General features: G+C 44.9%; 1 protein-coding gene across 1 annotated transcript in view; it reads left to right on the top strand.

Moving 5' to 3' along the window:
• Positions 1 to 11,514, top strand: part of TOGARAM2 (TOG array regulator of axonemal microtubules 2) — a 75,048-nt gene extending 63,534 nt beyond the window's left edge. Inside the window, exons 18-19 of the mRNA XM_007938817.2 lie at positions 2,922 to 3,008; positions 11,258 to 11,514. Coding sequence (XP_007937008.2) covers positions 2,922 to 3,008; positions 11,258 to 11,514 — 344 coding nt within the window. The remainder of the gene's footprint in view (positions 1 to 2,921; positions 3,009 to 11,257) is intronic.
• Positions 11,515 to 18,743: the final 7,229 nt, after the last annotated feature.

Genomic DNA, 18,743 nt, shown 5'->3' with positions numbered 1-18,743 from the left:
TAAGAATAATGATGAATCTGTGAAACACCTCATAACATGGATGAACCTAGAGGACATTATGCTGAGTGAAATTAATCACAAAATGACAATTATTGCATGAAATCACTACTGTAAAAAGTTAAGAAAAGGTTTACACACAGAAATAATTGTTGTTTGAAGGTTACCAGGGGTGGGAGGGGAAGGGATCGAAAATTGCCTATATGCTAGATGCATATTAACTTGGGTGAAGGGAATGTCAATATACAGTAAAGGGGAGGTCACACAAAATGATCAAGGCAGTGGGAGACATAGGGAAGAGTACAAGAGTTAAATGCAACAAAAGTGAATACTATTACATACACAATTCTGCAATAACAGTAATAACAATAATCTATGAGTGTGGGAGGCCAAATGGGAATGTTGTTATTGTTAGGTGCTGTTGAGTTGGCTCCAACTAATAGCAACCCTGTGTACAACAGAATGAAACATTGCTCAGTCAATGTGTCATGCAGTGTTTCACTGCTATTCATAATGTTTTCATAGTCCAGTTTTTTTCAGAAGTGGATGGGCCCATTCTTCTTCCTAGTCTGTCTTAGTCTGGAAGCTCCATTGAAACATGTCCACCATGAGTGAACCTGCTGGTATTTGAAATATCAGTGACATAGCCTCTAGCCTCACAGCAACATGCAACCACCACAGTATAACAAACTGACAGATGAGTGGTGGGAATGGTGCTACACCCACGAATACATATAGGTTTGACAGAGGATAGCTCTAATATGTATTTATATGTGCTATAAATATATCCATGAATACAGTAGGCAAAGTTATGAAAACTTAGTAGTCATAATTGTGTTAGCCTGGGTTCTCTAGAGAAGCAAAACTAGTAAAACTTATATAGAGAGAGAGAGAAAGAGAAATTTATCTTAGGAAAATGGCTCACACACTTACAGAAGCTGGCAAGTGCCAAGTTCTTGGATCAAACATCAAGCTGGAGGCTTTTCCCGACTCATGCAGCTGCAGGGGCTGAAGAGCTCAAGGTTAGCAGGCAGTATACTGGCTGTTGACTCCACTGAATGACGAATCCAAGATCTCCAGGCCAAATGGTGGGTTGTTCGCTCACGGGACAGTTGTAGGCAGCACAACAGAATCCCGATCAATGAAAGAGAAGAGTGTCTCTTTTCCCAGGATGTCCATAAATATACTGGAATCAGGCCACACCCCTAGAGAAACTCCTTTTCAATGGATTGGCTGCTCAAAACATATACATCTGATCCCATCATTGGAACAACCCACATCACAATTGCTTAATCCACACAGAATTGTGGTCTAGCCAAGTTGACACACAGCTCCAACTATCACAAATAACCAAACACCTTGAAGGAATGAGTTGCTGGATATGGGGGCTCAGGACCATAGTCTCAGGGGACACTGAGGTCATTTGGCATAACATCATCCACAAAGACAATGTTCTACATCCTACTTTAGTGAGTAGCAACTATGGTCTTAAAAGCTTGTTAGTGGCTATCTAAAGTTCAACTATTGGTTTCTCACTATCTGGAGGAAAGAGTGAAGAAAATAAAAAATGCAAGGAAACAATCCAAAGGACTAATGGACCACATGAACCCCAGCCTTCATGACCCTGAGACCAGAACTAGATGGTGCCTGGCTACCATTACTGACCAGTTTCACAATAGGAGGTCCAGGATAGAGAGAGAGAAAAATGTGAAACAAAACTCACAATCATAAAAAAGAGCAGGCTTACTGGTCGGATAGAGACCGGTGGAACCCCTGAAACTGTGGTCCTTAGACATTCTTCAAGCTGGGTACTAAACTCAACCCCAATAGCTCACCTTTCAGCCAAATGATAGGTAGGCCTATGAGGTGAATACGAGGAATGTATGCACTCATTAAAGCAACCAGCCACACAAAGTCAAAAGGGCAGCATTTTCCCTGGGATAAAGCTTAGAAGGCAGGAAGGGATAGGAAAGAAGGACAAAGGAAAATGGTAGACACAGGGAGGATGTGAGAAGGGTGCTGTTGTATTGTGGGGATTGCAATGAAAGTCACAAAACAAAATGTGTATGAATTGCTGAATGGAAAACCAATTTGCTCTGTAAACTTTCACCCAAATCACAATTAAGAAAGAAAAAATCCTATGGAGCACAGTTCTACTCTGATACACATAGGGTTGCATGAGTCCAAATCAACTGCAAGGCAACTAGTTATCCACCTCTATTTTGTTATCTATCTGTCCGTCTGTCCATCCATCCATCCATCCATCCTTTTGCCTAAAGTGCACAGCAATTTGAGGAAGCATCTCAAACCAAACCAAACTCACTGCCATTGAGTTGTTCCAACTCATAGTGACCCTCATAGGGTTTCCAAGGCTATAAATCTTTACAGAAGCAGACTGCCTCATCTTTCGCCCATAGAGTGGCTGTATGCTCAAACCACTGACCTTTTTGGTTAGCAGCCCAATGCCTTAACCACTTACCACCAGAGCTCTTTTTGAGGAAGCATTGCTGTTGCTGTTTTGCCATCGAGTCGGACCAGACTCATAGCGACCCCTCCTTGGGTTTCCGAGGCAGTATCACTACGGAAGTAGATTGCCCAACCTTCCTTCTGTTTGAGGAAGCATAGACAATATAAAGCAGTGAAATTTTTAGTTCAGAGGACTTCACTGGAGTAAAAGAGGCCTGTTTGGGAGACATTTAAACTATTTCAGGCCACCTACTCTTCCCTCAAAATTCCATGCACATTCACTGTTAAGTGGCCTCATTATGACCTGAAAAAATTAATTCAGCTTCCCAAAGGGCTCTCCCTCTTGAAGGTACCTGGCACTGTGAACACCTGGTGCTGTTGTGCACGTCTCACAGCATCACAGTCACTGACATTCTCCATCAGAGTATCATAGTCAGTGACATTCTCCATCTCTTTAGACAATCTGTGCCTTCTGCAAGTGTTTGCTGGGCGTGTGCGTTTCCTGAGCGGCCATGCGGTGCTTGATGTCACAGAACGTCTGTCAGGTAAGCAGCCCTACTCCCCTAGCCCTCCACTTTCCTAGGTGATCTCTGTTTTTCTCTCCTGGTGTGTAGTTGAACTTATCTTGGACCTAGAACAATCCCCACAGATAATTTAAATTTTTTGATATTCTGTTATGTGTGTGACAGTACTTAAATTGCCAGGTTTGTACATCACCAAACAGTTTCTAAAAAATGTACTGTGCATTTCTTCCTCATAGCAAATAAGGCTCCCAGTAGTGTGTGTGTGTGCCTTGGTGAGCAGACAGCATTGTTGTGAGAATTGGGAAAAGTTGCCCCTTCTTCAGCATGCACAGCTGGCACACTGAGCAGGGGCTGGATTTTAACCCCATTTAACCCCTAGCCAGGTCTTTGAAACTGTATTGTGTGCAGATGGGGACTCAGCCTGGATCTTCTCTGCCCTGTTCAAGCTTTGGCTGAGAAAGGTTGCTCCAATTCTATTTCTGCTTTGAATCTGCAGAGTAAGTCCAAGGAGATTTCATTCCAGGGCTAAAACCTACTCCTGTGACCCTTAATGTGGCTACATGGAAAGAAAACAGGTTTTGGGGTCCACAGACCCACTTGCCACTTGTCAACTCTGACTTTGGGCAGGCTACATTTATGATCCTTCTTGCTTGCCAAAAGCCCACTCTTCTGTCTTGTGAAGCTAGGGAGGAAGGAAGTATGGTAGTTATGCTTGTGTGTCAATTTGGCTGGGCCTGGTTGGGTGGCTGGGCAGCTGGTGGTAGTTATTCCCCATGATGAGACTGACAATCAACTCCATGGTGGGATCTACCACAAGCAGCTGAGAAGCTGCCTTTGGGAGGTGGTCTGCTTCCTGTATATAAGGAGAAGCTTTGAGAATGGTCTCTAGTCTATGGCATGCTTGGACCCTGCATGTAGCCATGTCGTTGCTCAGCAGCCTACTATGCTCTGCTGACCTTGGGACATATACAATAGACTTAAGTTAATGGCCTGCTGTGTGGTTTGGTAACATCGGGACTGTGCCTTTTTACTTGTCAACCTTGGGGCTTCTCAGCCTCAGCAGCCAGCAGCTGTCTGAGTGAAGAAATGCCTCTAGCTCCAGTGGGCCGGGAGCAGGAGGCAGAGCTGGACCCCAAGGTTGAGGGGCTTTCACCCAGGCCCTAGAGCCTGGCACTTTGAACTTGGACTTAAAGCCTCCAAGTTGTAAGAATAAACTCCTGTTTGTTTAAGCCATCCCATTTGTGGTATATTTCTTGTCAGAGTGGCACTAGGTACCAGAACAGGAAGTGAACTCAGCCTCTTCTCTAGACTCCAGAGAGCTCCCCTAAATGCTGAGTGATCATACTTTTACATCCTTCCATGGCTTCTGAGTAATTTTCAGGACAGCGTACAGGCTCCCTGGAGTGGGCCCACCAGGCCCATCACTACCTGGCTGCTCACCTCTCCAGGCTCTGCCCTCTTCTTCCTCTACCCCAATTACATGCACTTTCTCTGCCAATCTCCCTTCTCCTTAGCACTCCTACATGAGTTATATGTGCCACTACACAGCCCACCCCAAACAGTCTTTTAACCAGTCTACAGGCCCCAGCCAGTGCCCCCCAGCGCTGGACTCTCAGTAGGTGCTGACAAATACAGACCAATTAGCCACATAGAATGCCAGCTGCTCATTTTCCCTCTCTATGCCCTGGCTTAGTCCTCCCAGCATTACCAGGTGCCAGGCCTTCCCCAAGCAGACAGGGCTAGTAAGCAAGGTTGGGGGTCATGATGGCAGCAGTGCAATGTTGAAGGTGCCCTGGGGTGAAAGCAGGGCAGCAAAACTGAGATCACTCTGAATCCCAGACAGGGAACGCTTCTCTGTTGTTCAAACTCATTATTCTCTGAGTGAAATCCTTCCCTGACCTTGTATGGATAATCTATGGGGCCCAGAGGAAGGAGAGCCTCCTCACTTTAGATTACTCAATTACTGTAAATTTTTTCCATCTATTTCCAAAGATTTCTATAAAAATGGCATGAAGGAGGTGTCTGACCTCCTCTTACTTCACAAAAGGAGGAGATTATCTACATCAATAGCCCAAGGCTGATTCCTATGAGGTGGAGGTCAGACATGCCTCCCCTCACCCCCGCTTTTTTTTTTTTTTTTTTTTTTTTTTTTTGTTTGCTTTTATCTGTTTTAAAATTATTTTTACCAATTCTGACACCAACTGTCCCATGGCACTCTCTACTTCTCTGCTGGGTTTGATCATTTGTTGTAGTGGCCACACAGAACTCACAGACAATATTCATAATTATGGGGTTTATTAGGAAAGTAACAGGTTACAATTCAGTATCAGAAGTGACTCAGGATACAGTTCTTCTACGAGGGCAGTCTCTTTTCAGCAGTGCCCAAAAGCATGCCTCTCTTTGGCCCTCCTCCTTTTGGCTTGGTTGCATCTTGGCCTCAGCCCTGCTCAGGCAAGTGTTGCAAAACTCTTTTAGCTCTTGTGATAGGTGGCCAGAGAGGCAATCCATTCTGTTAGCAAGCCTCCTGCCTAAAGGCACTCAGCTTTCTTGTTCTGTGGGTCAGTGAACCTAGCTCCATGGATAAGTGCCTAGAGGCATCCTACTTCACCAGCATGCCTGCTCCAAGGCACTCAGTTTTCTCACTTGTGGACCAGGAAGCCCACCACTCTATCTCATGCGAGTCTCTTGGTTCTGCTGCCTTTGCTTCTCATTGTCTCTGCACATAATTCTTCTCTGTCTCCTTGATTGAGGAAGTTCAGTGCAGGGATCTTGGGTCCAAAGGACTCACTCCACTCCTGGCTCTTCTTTCTTAATGGTAGTGAGATCCCCCTCACCCCCCCACCTTTCCAACTCTGGGATGGCTCATTTTAAGCCTAGCAAGATGACAAAACTGACCAGTGCCCATATTAGGGTTCATACACTTTATTGCATGGTCCCACCCCGCAACCTGCAATATGCATTGACACAACCTTGCATGCTGAAAGTGAAGATGACTGAAGTACTTACTGATGAAGATCAAAGACTACAGTCTTCAGTATGGATTACACCTCAACATAAAGAAAACAAAAATCCCGACAACTGGACCAATAAGCAACATCATGATAAATGGAGAAAAGAATGACATTGTGAGAGATTTCATCTTACTTGGATCCACAATCAATACCCATGGAAACAGCAGTCAAGAAATCAGACATCATATTGCACTGGGCAAATCTGCTGCAGAAGACCTCTTTCCAGTGTTAAGAAGCAAAGATGTCACTTTGAAGACTACGGAGCACCTCACCCAAGCCATGGTATCAATTGCCTCATATGCATGTGAAAACTGGACAATGAATAAGGAAGACTGAAGAAGAGTTGATCCCTTTGAATTGTGGTGTTGGCAAAGAATTCTGAAAATACCGTGGACTGCCAGAAAAAGAAACAAATCTTTCCTAGAAGAAGTGCAGCCAGAATGCTCCTTGGAAGAGAGAATGGCCAGACTTTGTCTCATCTGTTTTGGTTATGTTGTGAGAGGGACCATTCCCTGGAGAAGGACATCATGCTTGGTAAAGTAGAGGGTCAGTGAAGAAGGGGAAGACCCTCAATGAGATGGATTCACACAGTGGCTGCAATGATGGGCTCAAGTATAACAATGATTGTTAGTATGGTGCAGGACTTGGCTTGTACATGGGTCACTATGATTCGGAACCAAATTGCTGACACGAAACAACACAACAATCTCCACAAGAGTGCCATGCATCTTATTTACATTATTAGTAAACTATCCAATCCCTTTGGTGGACCAAAAGCACCTCATATTTGCATAGTCCTACCCAGATGAAACAATCTACTTCCGTAGTGATACGGCCTCAGAAACCCAAGGAGGGATCACTATGAGTTGGGTCCGACTTGACGGCATATAACAACAACACCACTACCCAGTCATTTGGTGGGAGTTACAAAGACTATGGCTAGAAGGGCTATGTTAAGTAATGCACTGCAGTGCAGCCCCCAAAAACAAGGGTCTCCATAGTTTATCTGTGACTCAGTTTTAGCCCGAAACAGAGGAGATAATTTCAATTGACTAACAATAGCACTGCTTAATAGGAGTAAATCTTTTGCTAATTACTTTAGCTGCCTTTTAAGGTTGAATTTAATGGGGTTTTCTTCCTCATCATGATTCCCAGAAGGGTCTTGAAAGACTCTGTCAGCCAGGTGACTGAGGAACATAACTCTGCATTAGCAGAGATCTGAGCAGTAAAGAAAGCAGGAGCAGAGGAGCTGAGATGGGGCCAAGATTGTTATTCTGACTGAGGTATAAGCTTCCTGGGATGTGTGCCCCAGGTGTCAATGGGCCTTTCTGTTCCAGAGTGGGTGAGGTTCTGGTCTGAAGTGCAGCTGTGTTGTAAGATTTGGGCAGGTAGAGAAGGTAGGGGAACACCCAATTTTGTGTGGTGGTGAGAGGAGGTGTGGTAGTTAAGGTTGTTGTCAACTTGGCTGGGCCTGGTTGAGTGGCTGGGCAGCTGGATGTAGTTATTCCCCATGAGGAGACTGGTAATTAACTCCATGGTAGAATCTATTGGAGTAGCTGAGTAGCTGCTTTAGGGATATGGGCTGCATCCAGTATATAAGAAGCAACTTCAAGGAAGGTCTCCAGCTTATGGCACGCTTGAACCCTGCATGTGGCTGAGTCGTTGTTCAGCAGCCTGCCATGCTCTGCCAATCTGGGGACTTTCAATGGACTTGAATCAATAGCCTGCTGTGTGGTTTGTTAATATCGGGACTGTGCCTTTTCACTTGTTGCCCTTGGGTTTGTCAGCCTCAGCAGCCAACAGCTGCCTGAGTGAAGAGATGCCTCCAGCTTCAGCGACCTGGGAGCAAGAGGCAGAGCTGAAGCCGAAGGTCAAGGAGTTTTCACCCAGCCCCTAGAGCCTGACACTGAACTCGGACTTCTGGCCTCTGAAACTGTAGTAGAATAAACTCCTGTTTGTTCAAGCATCCCATTTGTGGTATCTTCTGTTTAAGTGACACTAGGTAACCAAAACAAGAGGAGAGCCTCACCTGGGCTTAGTTCCTGAAATAGTTCTTCTCACCGTCTGTAGGTGAGATTCAGTGGAGACTTTGGAAACTCTTGAGTTATTTTGTTCAGTGAAGGTACAAATCCATTTTCCCCCCCTGTTGCCTCTTATTGCTCCCTTGCTAACTTCCTCTTGTTCCTCTCACCTCTCATTCTGCCCCTTGCTCCCAACCCCCATCCTTGGAGTTGACCAGGATTTTTTTTTTTTTTTCCTGTCCTCTCCCTTTGCAACATATTCCAAATACAGGGAACAGAGCTCTCACCTCTTTTCAACCAATGTCTTGTTGTTCAAGGCCCTTTCCTCTGGAAAGTTCTCATGAATGCTGATGTGGCTGGGCTGACTCACTGGGTACAGTCCTGCCTTCCTCACTGGTAAGGAACACCTTTACTGAACCCTCCAGGGTCTGGGACACTTGGAGATCTCCAAGGGGGTTCCACAGAGTGGGGTGCAGGAATCCCAGTCATATGGCCAGAAAGTCAATATATCCATTCTGTGGGAAACATCACTGAGAGGGTGTTGAGCTGAGCTGAGGGGGTGGTGATCTCACCTTCTCAGCTCCCCATTGTCCCAGGCTGGCTCTGAAATAAGAGGTACCCTGTCGGGCTCCTGGTGCAAGATATCTTGGGGGAATTGGGTGAGTTAAGCTGCTGAGGGGAGGACAAATTGGAGGTTTCATTAAAACAAAACTCCTGACCAGTCACTAAAAAGTGAAGCCCGTAGGGGTAAAGGAAGATACAATGCTTGGGGGGACACTGAGTTTCTGTTAAGGGTAATGGAAAAATGGTGATGGTTGAACAACACAGTGAACATTTTTAATGTCATTGAATTGTACATGTGAAGATTGTTGAAATGACAAATGTTCTGTTATCTGTATATTTACCACAATTAAAAAAATAGATACATAAAACAATTAGAACAAAGAATTTTAAAAAGTGGGGCTTCTAGAACTGTGGAAGGCAGTGTGGGATGGGAAGAACATGGACTTTGGAGGCAAGGCAGAGTCAGTTCTGTTTCAGCTCTGCCCTCATTAGCTGTGTGGTTTGATGTAAGCCCCTTGGCTCCTGAGCCTTGGTTTCCCCCTCTGTGCACTGGGTGCAAGCCCTGCCTCTCAGGGTTGCTGCAAAGCTCTGCACCTGTGCTCAGACAGTGCTAATTTCCCAGACGTGCCCAAGCCCAGGGAACATTCCAGTTTCTTTGCCCCATAAATAAATAAAGCACTGCTTTCAGCATTGTTTACTGTCACCAGCACTTATCCTTTGCCAGAGCATGTTGATTGTAAAGCCAGTATTGTTAGCATCAATGCACTTAGGGCAGTTCAGCCAAAGCTGAAGGACAGAGCAGCCCCTCCTAAGTGAGACAGCATTCGATGTGGCTCTGACATTGGCTGGAGCATGTATTTAGGTGATGGAGGGCTTGCTGGCAGGTCTGCCTGGCTTCTGGGTTTTCTGGAGTTTAGAGAGGTTTTGGGGTTTGGAAGCATTGAATTTCCATTTATAGTGGTGGAAACTTTGGCAATAGATATTGGGTGATTGCTGTACAATATGATGTAATTGGTTTCACTGAACTATACATGTGAAAAGTGTTGAATTGGCAAATGTTGTGTTATAATTATACATTTACAACAATCAAAAAAGAAGACAAACAAATTGTAAGAGGGAAAAAAGAGATGCTTTAAAAACATTTAAAGATATAACATCCAATTCTGAACAAACAAATGAACTGTTAAAAATTTTGAGGCAATTGACTTATTGTTAACTTTTTGGTGTGATAAAAAAAGAGGCTTGAGGGTTTGGGGTAACCAGATTTAAGGGGCTCATCACTGGAATGAAAGGTCTGTAGGGAGCGTGATGATTTTACAAAGCACTTCCATGCTTCATGAATTGCTTTTGGTCTTATAATGAGGTCTGGAAGCATCTAGTACTGGGCAGGTCAAGCTGGTCCTGTCTCTGACTAATCAAACCAAACCACTGCCATCAAACTGATTCTGATTCATAGTGACCCCATAAGGTTTCCCAGGCTGTAAATATTTACAGCCCCATCTTCTTCCTGTGGAACAGCTGGTAGGTTTGAACTGCTGACCTACTAGTTAGCAGCCAAATGCCTTACTCACTGTGCCACCAGAACAATTTGCCAGAACACTTCATGTGAGAGAATTTTGACTTCTCTCTCTCCCACAATGTTTCTTGCTGTGTGTCTGGACTCTCACAAGTGGCGATAAAAGTCGAAGTAACGCTAGTTTTTTGGGGGAGGTGTGGGGGTGGGGTTAGCCTTAATACTGGCTACCAGTTGTCACGTGCCAGCCTACCAAGTGCCAAGCTTGTTAGGTACACTTCATTATCAAATCTCTAAAACAACCTTAAAAGCTTGGCCCAGGATCATTATCTTTATTTTCCATATTAACTCACTGCCATTTAGTCGATTCTGACTCATAATGACCCCCTTTGGGTTTCTGAGGTGGTAAATCTTTATGGACATAGCTTGCCCCATCTTCCTTCTGCAGAGTGGCTGGTGGGTTTGGTAGATTTGAACCACTAGCCTTCTGGCTAGCAGTCAAATATCTTAGCCACTGCGCCACCAGATCTGCTTATTTTACATATTTGGAAACAGAAAGGTTGGAGGCCTTCTTAAGCTCACACAGCTAGGGCATAGAGGAGGTGGGTTAGTAATCTGGGTCCGTCTGCCTGTTTTCCTCTCCCCTGGACAGTTGGGAGCCATTTTTACCATCATGGAGATTGGACACTTTTGCTTTGATGGACCCCCCTTTTTTTTTTTTTTTAAATTATATTTTATAACTGGTTAGAATAAAAAGATGACTGTAATCCAGGCTGAATTTATTAATTTATTCTGATTTGAAATGAAATGACAATATTTTCATGGGCCTCTAAAGGCATTGTAAGGAACTCTGGTGGTATAGTGGATAAGGCATTTTGGTCGGCAGTTCAAACCCACCAGCTGCTCTGTGGGAGGAAGATGAGGCCAAACTACTTCTGTAAAGATTTAAAGCCTTGGAAAGCCAATGGGGGTTGCTATGAGTCAAAATCAACTCAAGGGCAATGGGTTTTAAAGGCATCATCGGTCCTAGGTATGGTGCCCGATGGAGAAGTCGACCTTTAAGGCCTCTTGCCCTTTGGGGGATAGAGTTGGTGTCCCAAGAGAGGGCAGTAGGGGAGGAGAGAGTGCCTGACTCAGTAGCTCTCCTTTTTCTGCCCACAGTGCTGGTGACCTCAGTTTATCCCCGGAAGCCTCAGGCCGTAGAGCGCCACGTCCTTCCTGTCCTTTGGTACTTCCTGAACAACATGACTGGGAAAGGCATCCTGCCTGGGCACAGCGGGAATGTGCGTACGGCTGTGAGCCGGCTGTCCAGGAGTCTCCAGGAGCAGATGGGCTCCCGGTTGCAGGACTTTGCCACTGGCCAGCCAAAGCATGTCCTCAAAACACTCCAGGAACTCCTAGACACGGAACCCCTTTGAGATGGCCACCAAGTCACTGACAGAGGATGGCTCCCTACTGCAACACAACCGGCAGCTTATGCCCCTTTCAGCTGGATTGAAGATGGATCTGAAATGGGCAATCATTATTTTGTATTTTATTTTTATGATGAAATAATTTCCTGGTATATATCCCCTTAGAGTTTCAGATGTACATAGTCTATTTTGAAGTAGAAATTAAATAATTACTTATTTTTCTAAGGTTTTATGATCTTGTACTTTTTTAATCTCAGGGAACTTTACATTAGCTAGCTTTGGGATAAAACAAAACATGACAACAACAAAACTAGTTTCAGGGATACTGAAAGCAAGGCTTAGGAAGAAAAATGCAGCACAGAACCACATGGTACAATCATTTGCAGTATAGGAACTGCCAAAGAAAAGATTGCACCAATGTTAGAACAGGCAAGGAGGATTTTATTCAAAAAGAATTATTCTAAGGGAGGGGAAAGGGCCAAGAGAAGGGATGAAGGGGCTGCTGTTGTTGTTGTTATGTGCCATCAAGTTGGACCCAACTCATAGCGACCCCTCCTTGGGTTTCCGAGGCAGTATCACTACGGAAGTAGATTGCCCCATCTTCCTTCCGAGGGGTGGCTGGTGGGTTTGAACTGTCAGCCTTCTGGTTAGCAGTCAAGTGCCTTAGGTACTGCGCTACCAGAGCTGAAGGGGCTGAGGAGGAGGGATATTATGTAGTAGGAGACCAGGTCCTACTCGACTGGGACAAAGACTTCCTAGGTTTTTAAAAGAAAGTTGAGGGGAATAGATCACTGCCATGGTGGGTGATTGCTAAAGGTTAGCGCTATTTTGTTTGGAATGTTTTCCTATGATAAAGACACATGATCCTGGGAAACTGACAGAGAGGGAGGAGATGAGATGCTCTGGTTTGGTGCCTAGACATTGTAAAGACTGAAGGTGAGAGAGAGAAGGTTGGGGAAATGAGGTAGGAAAAAGTCTATTCTAAAGTTTGTCTTGGGGCAGTGGTGGTTCAATGGCAGAATCTTACCTCCCAAGCGGGAGACCTGCATTCGATTCCTGGCCAAATGCACCTCATGCACAGCCACCAACTGTCTGTTGGTGGAGGTTTGCGTGTTTCTGTGATGCTGGACAGCTTTCACTGGAGCTTCCAGACTAAGATTAGAAAGAACCGTGTGGATCACAACTGGATCCAACCATCTAATCCCCAACTGATCACAGCGATGGTGCAGGACCAGGCATGGCGGCAGCTAATAACAACATGGCTTATTTAACAGAAGAGATCATTTAGTCCATCTTGGCCAGTTGTTTGTAGTGAGTAGTTGTCTGTAATGAAAGGGTGGGAGGATTTCTTTAGCCATCAAAATTAAAGTAAAACCAAAACCAAACTTGCTGCCGTCAAGTCGAATTCAACTCATAGTGACCCCTCCTTGGGTTTCTGAGACAGTATCACTACAGAAGTAAATAGATGGGCCAACCTTCTTTCTGTGGAGTGGCTGGCAGGTTTGAACCACCAGCCTTCCAGTTAGCAGTCAAATGCTTTAGGCACTATGCCACTGGAGCTCCCCAAAATTAAAGTAACCAAAGTCAATTAATTAAACTTAAGGTGAAATTTAGCTTTGTCACCGCCATCTGTGAATAGCTAGACAAGCCCTCTGGAAACTCAGAGGTCCGGATTTGGTCATTCAAATCCAGTCCATGTGTTATGGATCTGATTTGAGGTGGGTGTAACAAACATCTCTGAGAGAAGTGTGTTTCTGCCTTGCAAAAGTTTCAGAACGATATGTTTGGTCCTATGGGAAACTTCTGGTGGGATCTGTCTAGTTTATCAAAAGGCAGAGAGAATTTGACATTTGCCTTATGAAAGCCTTCTCCAGAAGCTGGCTTTCTGGCTAGTTCTAAAGAGTACTCAATGTTGTTTTATGCTTGAAACAGCGTAAGTGAATATACTTGGTAGAGAATAAAGTAGTACACAGTACATAGATGTCATGCAGAGGCTCTCAAATTGTGCAGGTTCTTCCAGTTGGGCCATAGCACAAAGCTGGAGAGGGCTGTAGGACACAGGATGGACCAGGACAGAAAAGGAACTGGCCGCTGATGGAGCAGCTAGAGAAATGGGGTCCTGGCAGAAGTGGGGGGGATGTCCTGGGCTTGGGCTCTAGACACTGTAAGACTGGCTTTGCCTTGACTGGGGCCAGTGTGACCAGAAAGATTAGACTTCATGTTATTCTTTCAAACATCTGGGTGAGGCAGGCCTGGTAAGGAGAAATCGGAAACGACCACATTCTAGTCTTTGCCGAGGAGTCAGACTCAGAGTCCAAGACCCCAGACCCATTCCAGATCCAGACCTGATGGGGTCCTGAGACTACTCTTGACTGACACCCATTCCCAGGTCTGACATCAGATCCACATCACTGTTCTGAGCCTTTCCAGAGGAGTCTGGCCCAGAGCAGACTGGGAAGCCACCCCTGCCTCTCTATCTGTTCATGCATACATGACCCTGGCCTGGGAGGCTACCTTTTCATCTCTGCCTGAGTTGCCAGGTGTAATCAGGGGCCAGGGCCCCTCCCATGCTCTGGGGTGGGGTTGGACACTGCCCAGTCATCCTGGGACTTGAGCTTTTAATAGGCGGCTTAAGTATGACTTTGGGTAATTCCAGTCCCAGTGCAAGTTGCTTCTCATCCAATTGTGATCACAGCAGGGCTTCCCTGCAACCACATTGCTTTTTGTTGATTCTGACCCAGTCAGGTTAAAGGCCTGTTAGACAGGGAGCTGGACAAAGATGCCAAGAGGCTAGTTTTAACTGTTTTAAAAGTTTTACCCAGTTTAACTAATTGTGCTTGCTGGTAGGCTGAGTATACTTTTTTTTTTTTGTTCTGGTTGGGAGACAAGCATTTCCTGCTTGCCAAGGTCCTAGCCACCAGCTGTTCTGTCAGTTTGTCACACTGTGGTGACTTACGTGTTGCTGTGATGCTGGAAGCTATGCAACAGTGTCTCAAATACCAGTAGGGTCACCCATGATGGACAGGTTTCAAAGGAGCTTCCAGACTAGGACAGACTGAGAACAAACCCCTGGCAATTTACTTCTGAAAATCAGCCAATTAAAATCCCGTGGATCACAACAGAATACTGTCGTCTACATAGGTAGGTTGGAGGGCTGTCAAAATGTACAGTTGCTGTAACAACGGACGCAAGCATACCAGTGACCATGAGGGTGGTGCTTGACTGGGCAGTGACTTCATTCTGTTGTATATGCATAGGGTAGCAATGTGTCAGGCTGACTTGAGAGCAACCAACAAGAAGGCCCAGATTCTATCAGAATCTTCCAGGATTTTTTAGAACTACAGAAGCCCAGGGACATAGAGTTTGGCAGGGATTTTGAAGGTAGAAATTCCGCTCTTCCCGCTTGTCCTCAAGTGCTGAACTTCCCATCTTGTGTATTCTGTACCCACCCTCCTGGTGGGAGATGTTTGAAACAGCAGGTGAGAAGCAAAGAGTAAATCTTGCCCTCCATTTCCTTTTCTTTGCTGTAGTCTCAGGCTGCTCTGGCTCTGCCGGCCACACCCCTGGCTCACAATCCTGCTTGGGAGGGGCTGGGTGGTTCTGATGTGCTTTGGGAAATTTCCATCTCAAAAGATTTCCCCACATCATTACTTTTAAAACAAAGGGAGACAGCGTTTAGTAACTTGGGCCTGGGCCTGTTGGGAGTGTCTGCAAGAATGAGTGAGTCCTAATGAATGGAAAGGCCCATCAAGTCCAATGAAGGATTTCCTGAGAACAAGGGAAGGTTTGGGCTGAGCCTGTTCCATGCTTCCCTAGGCAGTGTTGGATACCCAATAAACAAAGTAAACACGGGTTTACTTGTGCTTACTTACCAATCTGTAGTGGAAAGTTTCATACTTTTTCACCACACACAGATTCTGATTCTTGGTATGGCTGGTATCCGTCACTCTCCCAACCCCACAGCACCTTCCGACAGAATCAAAGCCTCTTTTGCAAATTTACAGTCCCTGACAGGGGCGGGGTGCCTAGTAAGCACAGGTAAGCATGAGCTTACTTGTGCTTACATGGTGAAAAGGAGCTCTGGTAGCATAGTGCCTAAGGCACTTGACTGCTAATCAGAAGGCTGGTGGTTCAAACCCACCAGCCACTCCTCGGAAGGAAGGTAGGGCAATCTACTTCCATAATGATACTGCCTTGGCAGCCCAAGGAGGGATGGCTATGAGTTGGGTCAGACTCCACGGCACATAACAACACCAACATGCTGAAAAGCATGTGAAACTGTTCACTACAGATTACTAATTAAGCACAGATAATCCCATGCTTACCTTGATTATTGGGTAATCCTCCCCTGTGACTAGGCTCAGTGAACTTTATTTGCTTAAGGTGCTCTTAGGCTGGGAATATAGCAATGGAAGATCTGTTTCTCTTTGGTGTGAAAATCATGGACCAAAGACTTGTCTGATAACATGTAGCTGCTAGGATTTTGTCATCAAATGGAATTTTTGAGATTTTAGGAAACATTCTGATAGGCTCTACATTTTCTACGGCTCAGATTTAAAAAATGATACCACCACCAGAAATTCAGTTAGTTGAAGTGAGGTCTCAACAAACAAACTCACTGCTGTCGAGTTGGATCTGACTCACAGTGACCCCTCCTCAGGTTTCCGAGGTGGTATTACTACAGAAGTAGATTGTCCAATCTTCCTTCTGAGAAGTCACTGGTGGGTTTGAACTGTTAGCCTTCTGTTTAGTAGTCAAATGCCTTAGGCACTATGCCACCAGAGCTTCTAGGAAGCTGTATTTTCTTCTTAATATCGCCCCCCCCCCCAAATCAAACTCACTGCCATGAATTCAACTCTAACTCATAGTGACCCCATTGGGTTTCTGAGGTGGTAAATCTTTATGGAAGTAGATTGCCCCATCTTTCTCCGCTGGAGTGGCTGGTGGGTTTTAATCACTGACTTTCTGGTTAGCAGCCAAATGCCTTATCCACTATACCACCAGAGCACCACCTTACATAATTCTAATGGATGGGAAAAATTCAGAAACCACAGTAAAACTGAAGGTGAAGAAACGTAATCGTGGCTTTGGCCCTGTGGGCTCTGGTCTGGCAGCCCTCTTTGCCTGACTGTCCTGGGGTTGAGGCAAAAGAGTGAAGCTGGGTCCAAGAGTCAGAAAGGCCAGCACTCAAGTCCAGGAGCTGCCACCAGCTATGTGTGGTCTTAGATTAGTTTGTCAATTTCTCTCCGATCTTTGCTTTCCTTAGAAGGAGAGAGAACAATAAAAAATAACTAAAAATAATCAAATCTCAAAGAAATTGGAACATAAAGTTCATTCTGACCAGTTATTTTATATGCACATGTTGTTGTTATGTGCTGTCCAGTCATCTCTGACTCATAGCAGCCCCTCCTTGGGTTTCCCAGGCAGTGTCACTACAGAAATAGATTGCCCAATCTTCCCTCCAAGGAGTGGCTGGTGGGTTTGAACCACCAATCTTCTGGTTAACAGTCAAGTGCCTTAGGCACTATGCTACCAGAGCTCCCCTGCATATAGGGAGACCATTCTGATTCCAAAAATAGCACAAATGGCTCCAAGGCTAGTTACAATGGGATTTACAAAAAGAAGAGAAAGGTGAAGAATAGAAGATCAACCATATACTAATCTTAACATGATTGCTTGAACTGTGTCATTCCCTTTTACAGAGATAAATTGCTATCGGGTCACAAAGTGGTCTCTAGCCCTCCACCTACCAGCAGCCATTACACCTTTTGATATTTAAATTAAATAAGCCTGGCCTTGAACAGCAGACAAAAGGAGAAATTTGGGGTAGAAAGGATCCCTGGCAGGATCAATTTTTGGTTAGGATTTTTTTTTTTTTTTACAGTTAATTGGTTTTGTGGGTAAGGAAAAACTTAAAATCAAAATAAGATGTCCGTTATTAATTTTTCTCGTCAACAAAATAACACCCACCTTAACAGGGCTGTTGTGAAGATTAATGAGAGAATTCATGTAAGCACTTAGCACAAGCCTTGAGCACAGACAGCACCTGATAAACATTGGTTATTCTGTTTTGGGGGGTCATTGTTTTAGAAGTAGCTAGGGGGTTTTGGGTGGGCTGGGCTTCCTTTGGGGATGGGAAGAAGAGAACATGGCAATACGGGAATATGCAAATTTATCTGGCATCCTGGGTGATTCCTAAAAACAGGTAGGTTCCAGGAGTCCCCCCGGATCATCTGTGTGCATGGGTTGCTCACTAGGTGGGGGTTTCTGAGTTAGGGACTCCTTGGGAGTTCAAGTTTGGCCCTTAAACCCACAGGGTTTATTCACAGGGTGTTATGGCTTTGCCGTATCCTGTCACCTGGTGTTACAGTGCAGAGGCAGTAATGTTTGAAGGTTTTGTTTTGTTTTAATGCCAGCTTTATAATTACCTCTCTGTGGGTTGACAGCTGTTATTACTGTCACCTTAGGTTCATTTGCCCTGAGAATTTTTTACATCCAGAAAGTACTCTAGCCCCTTGCTTCTGGTGTCAGAAGCTATTAACCAAACAACAGTTTTAAAGAATCACCAGGTGTGTAAACATAGCCAATCTTGTCCCTCTCCAAAGGGAGCAGGGGAAAGCTAGATAAATAATTTTCACGAAGGCAATTTGTTTCCCAGGTTCTATATTTCTTTTCCGTTTCATCCACTGGTTTCTATTGCTTTGGGGCAACTGCAATAAAATGAGAGTTAGCTCCTGAAGGAGGTGTGTCTACTCCTGCGGTCTCTTTTGGCCTGGAAGCCCACTTTGCCACTGGAAGCATGGAAATGAGGAGCAAAAATTTCTGGGAAATTTTTTTCTTAACACCAGGGACAGTGTATGTGTGTGTATGGGGGGTAGGGGATGGTTGAAGTGCAGGTAAAGGAGACTATTATTTAAAAAATTCTCCTGGGAATTTTGTTTTGCATTTCTAACTAAGCTACTTTCAGAAGAAGGGCTAAAATTAAACACAATTGAACTTTGGCTGGAACTGAAGAATAATGTTGGGGAAAAATGGAGAATTTCTTCCAAAGAAGGTTGTGAGATCCTAGAGCTGCCTCCGTGGGATAATCTAAGTTCTGCTCACAGAAGTGTTAGAACAAAGGCTGGTCAGGGGGTGTTGTTGTTTGTTGTTGTTGTGTGCCATTGGACCCGACTCATAGTGAACCCTCCTTGGGTTTCAGAGGTAGTATCACTACAGAGGGAGCTCTGGTAGCA

The sequence above is a fragment of the Orycteropus afer genome, unplaced genomic scaffold, assembly GCF_000298275.1.
Source record: "Orycteropus afer afer isolate SDZICR_OR568_19922 unplaced genomic scaffold, OryAfe1.0 scaffold00054, whole genome shotgun sequence".
NCBI lineage: Eukaryota > Metazoa > Chordata > Mammalia > Tubulidentata > Orycteropodidae > Orycteropus > Orycteropus afer.
Note: the sequence above shows the minus strand (reverse complement) of the source record. Positions and strands in the feature narration are given on the sequence as shown.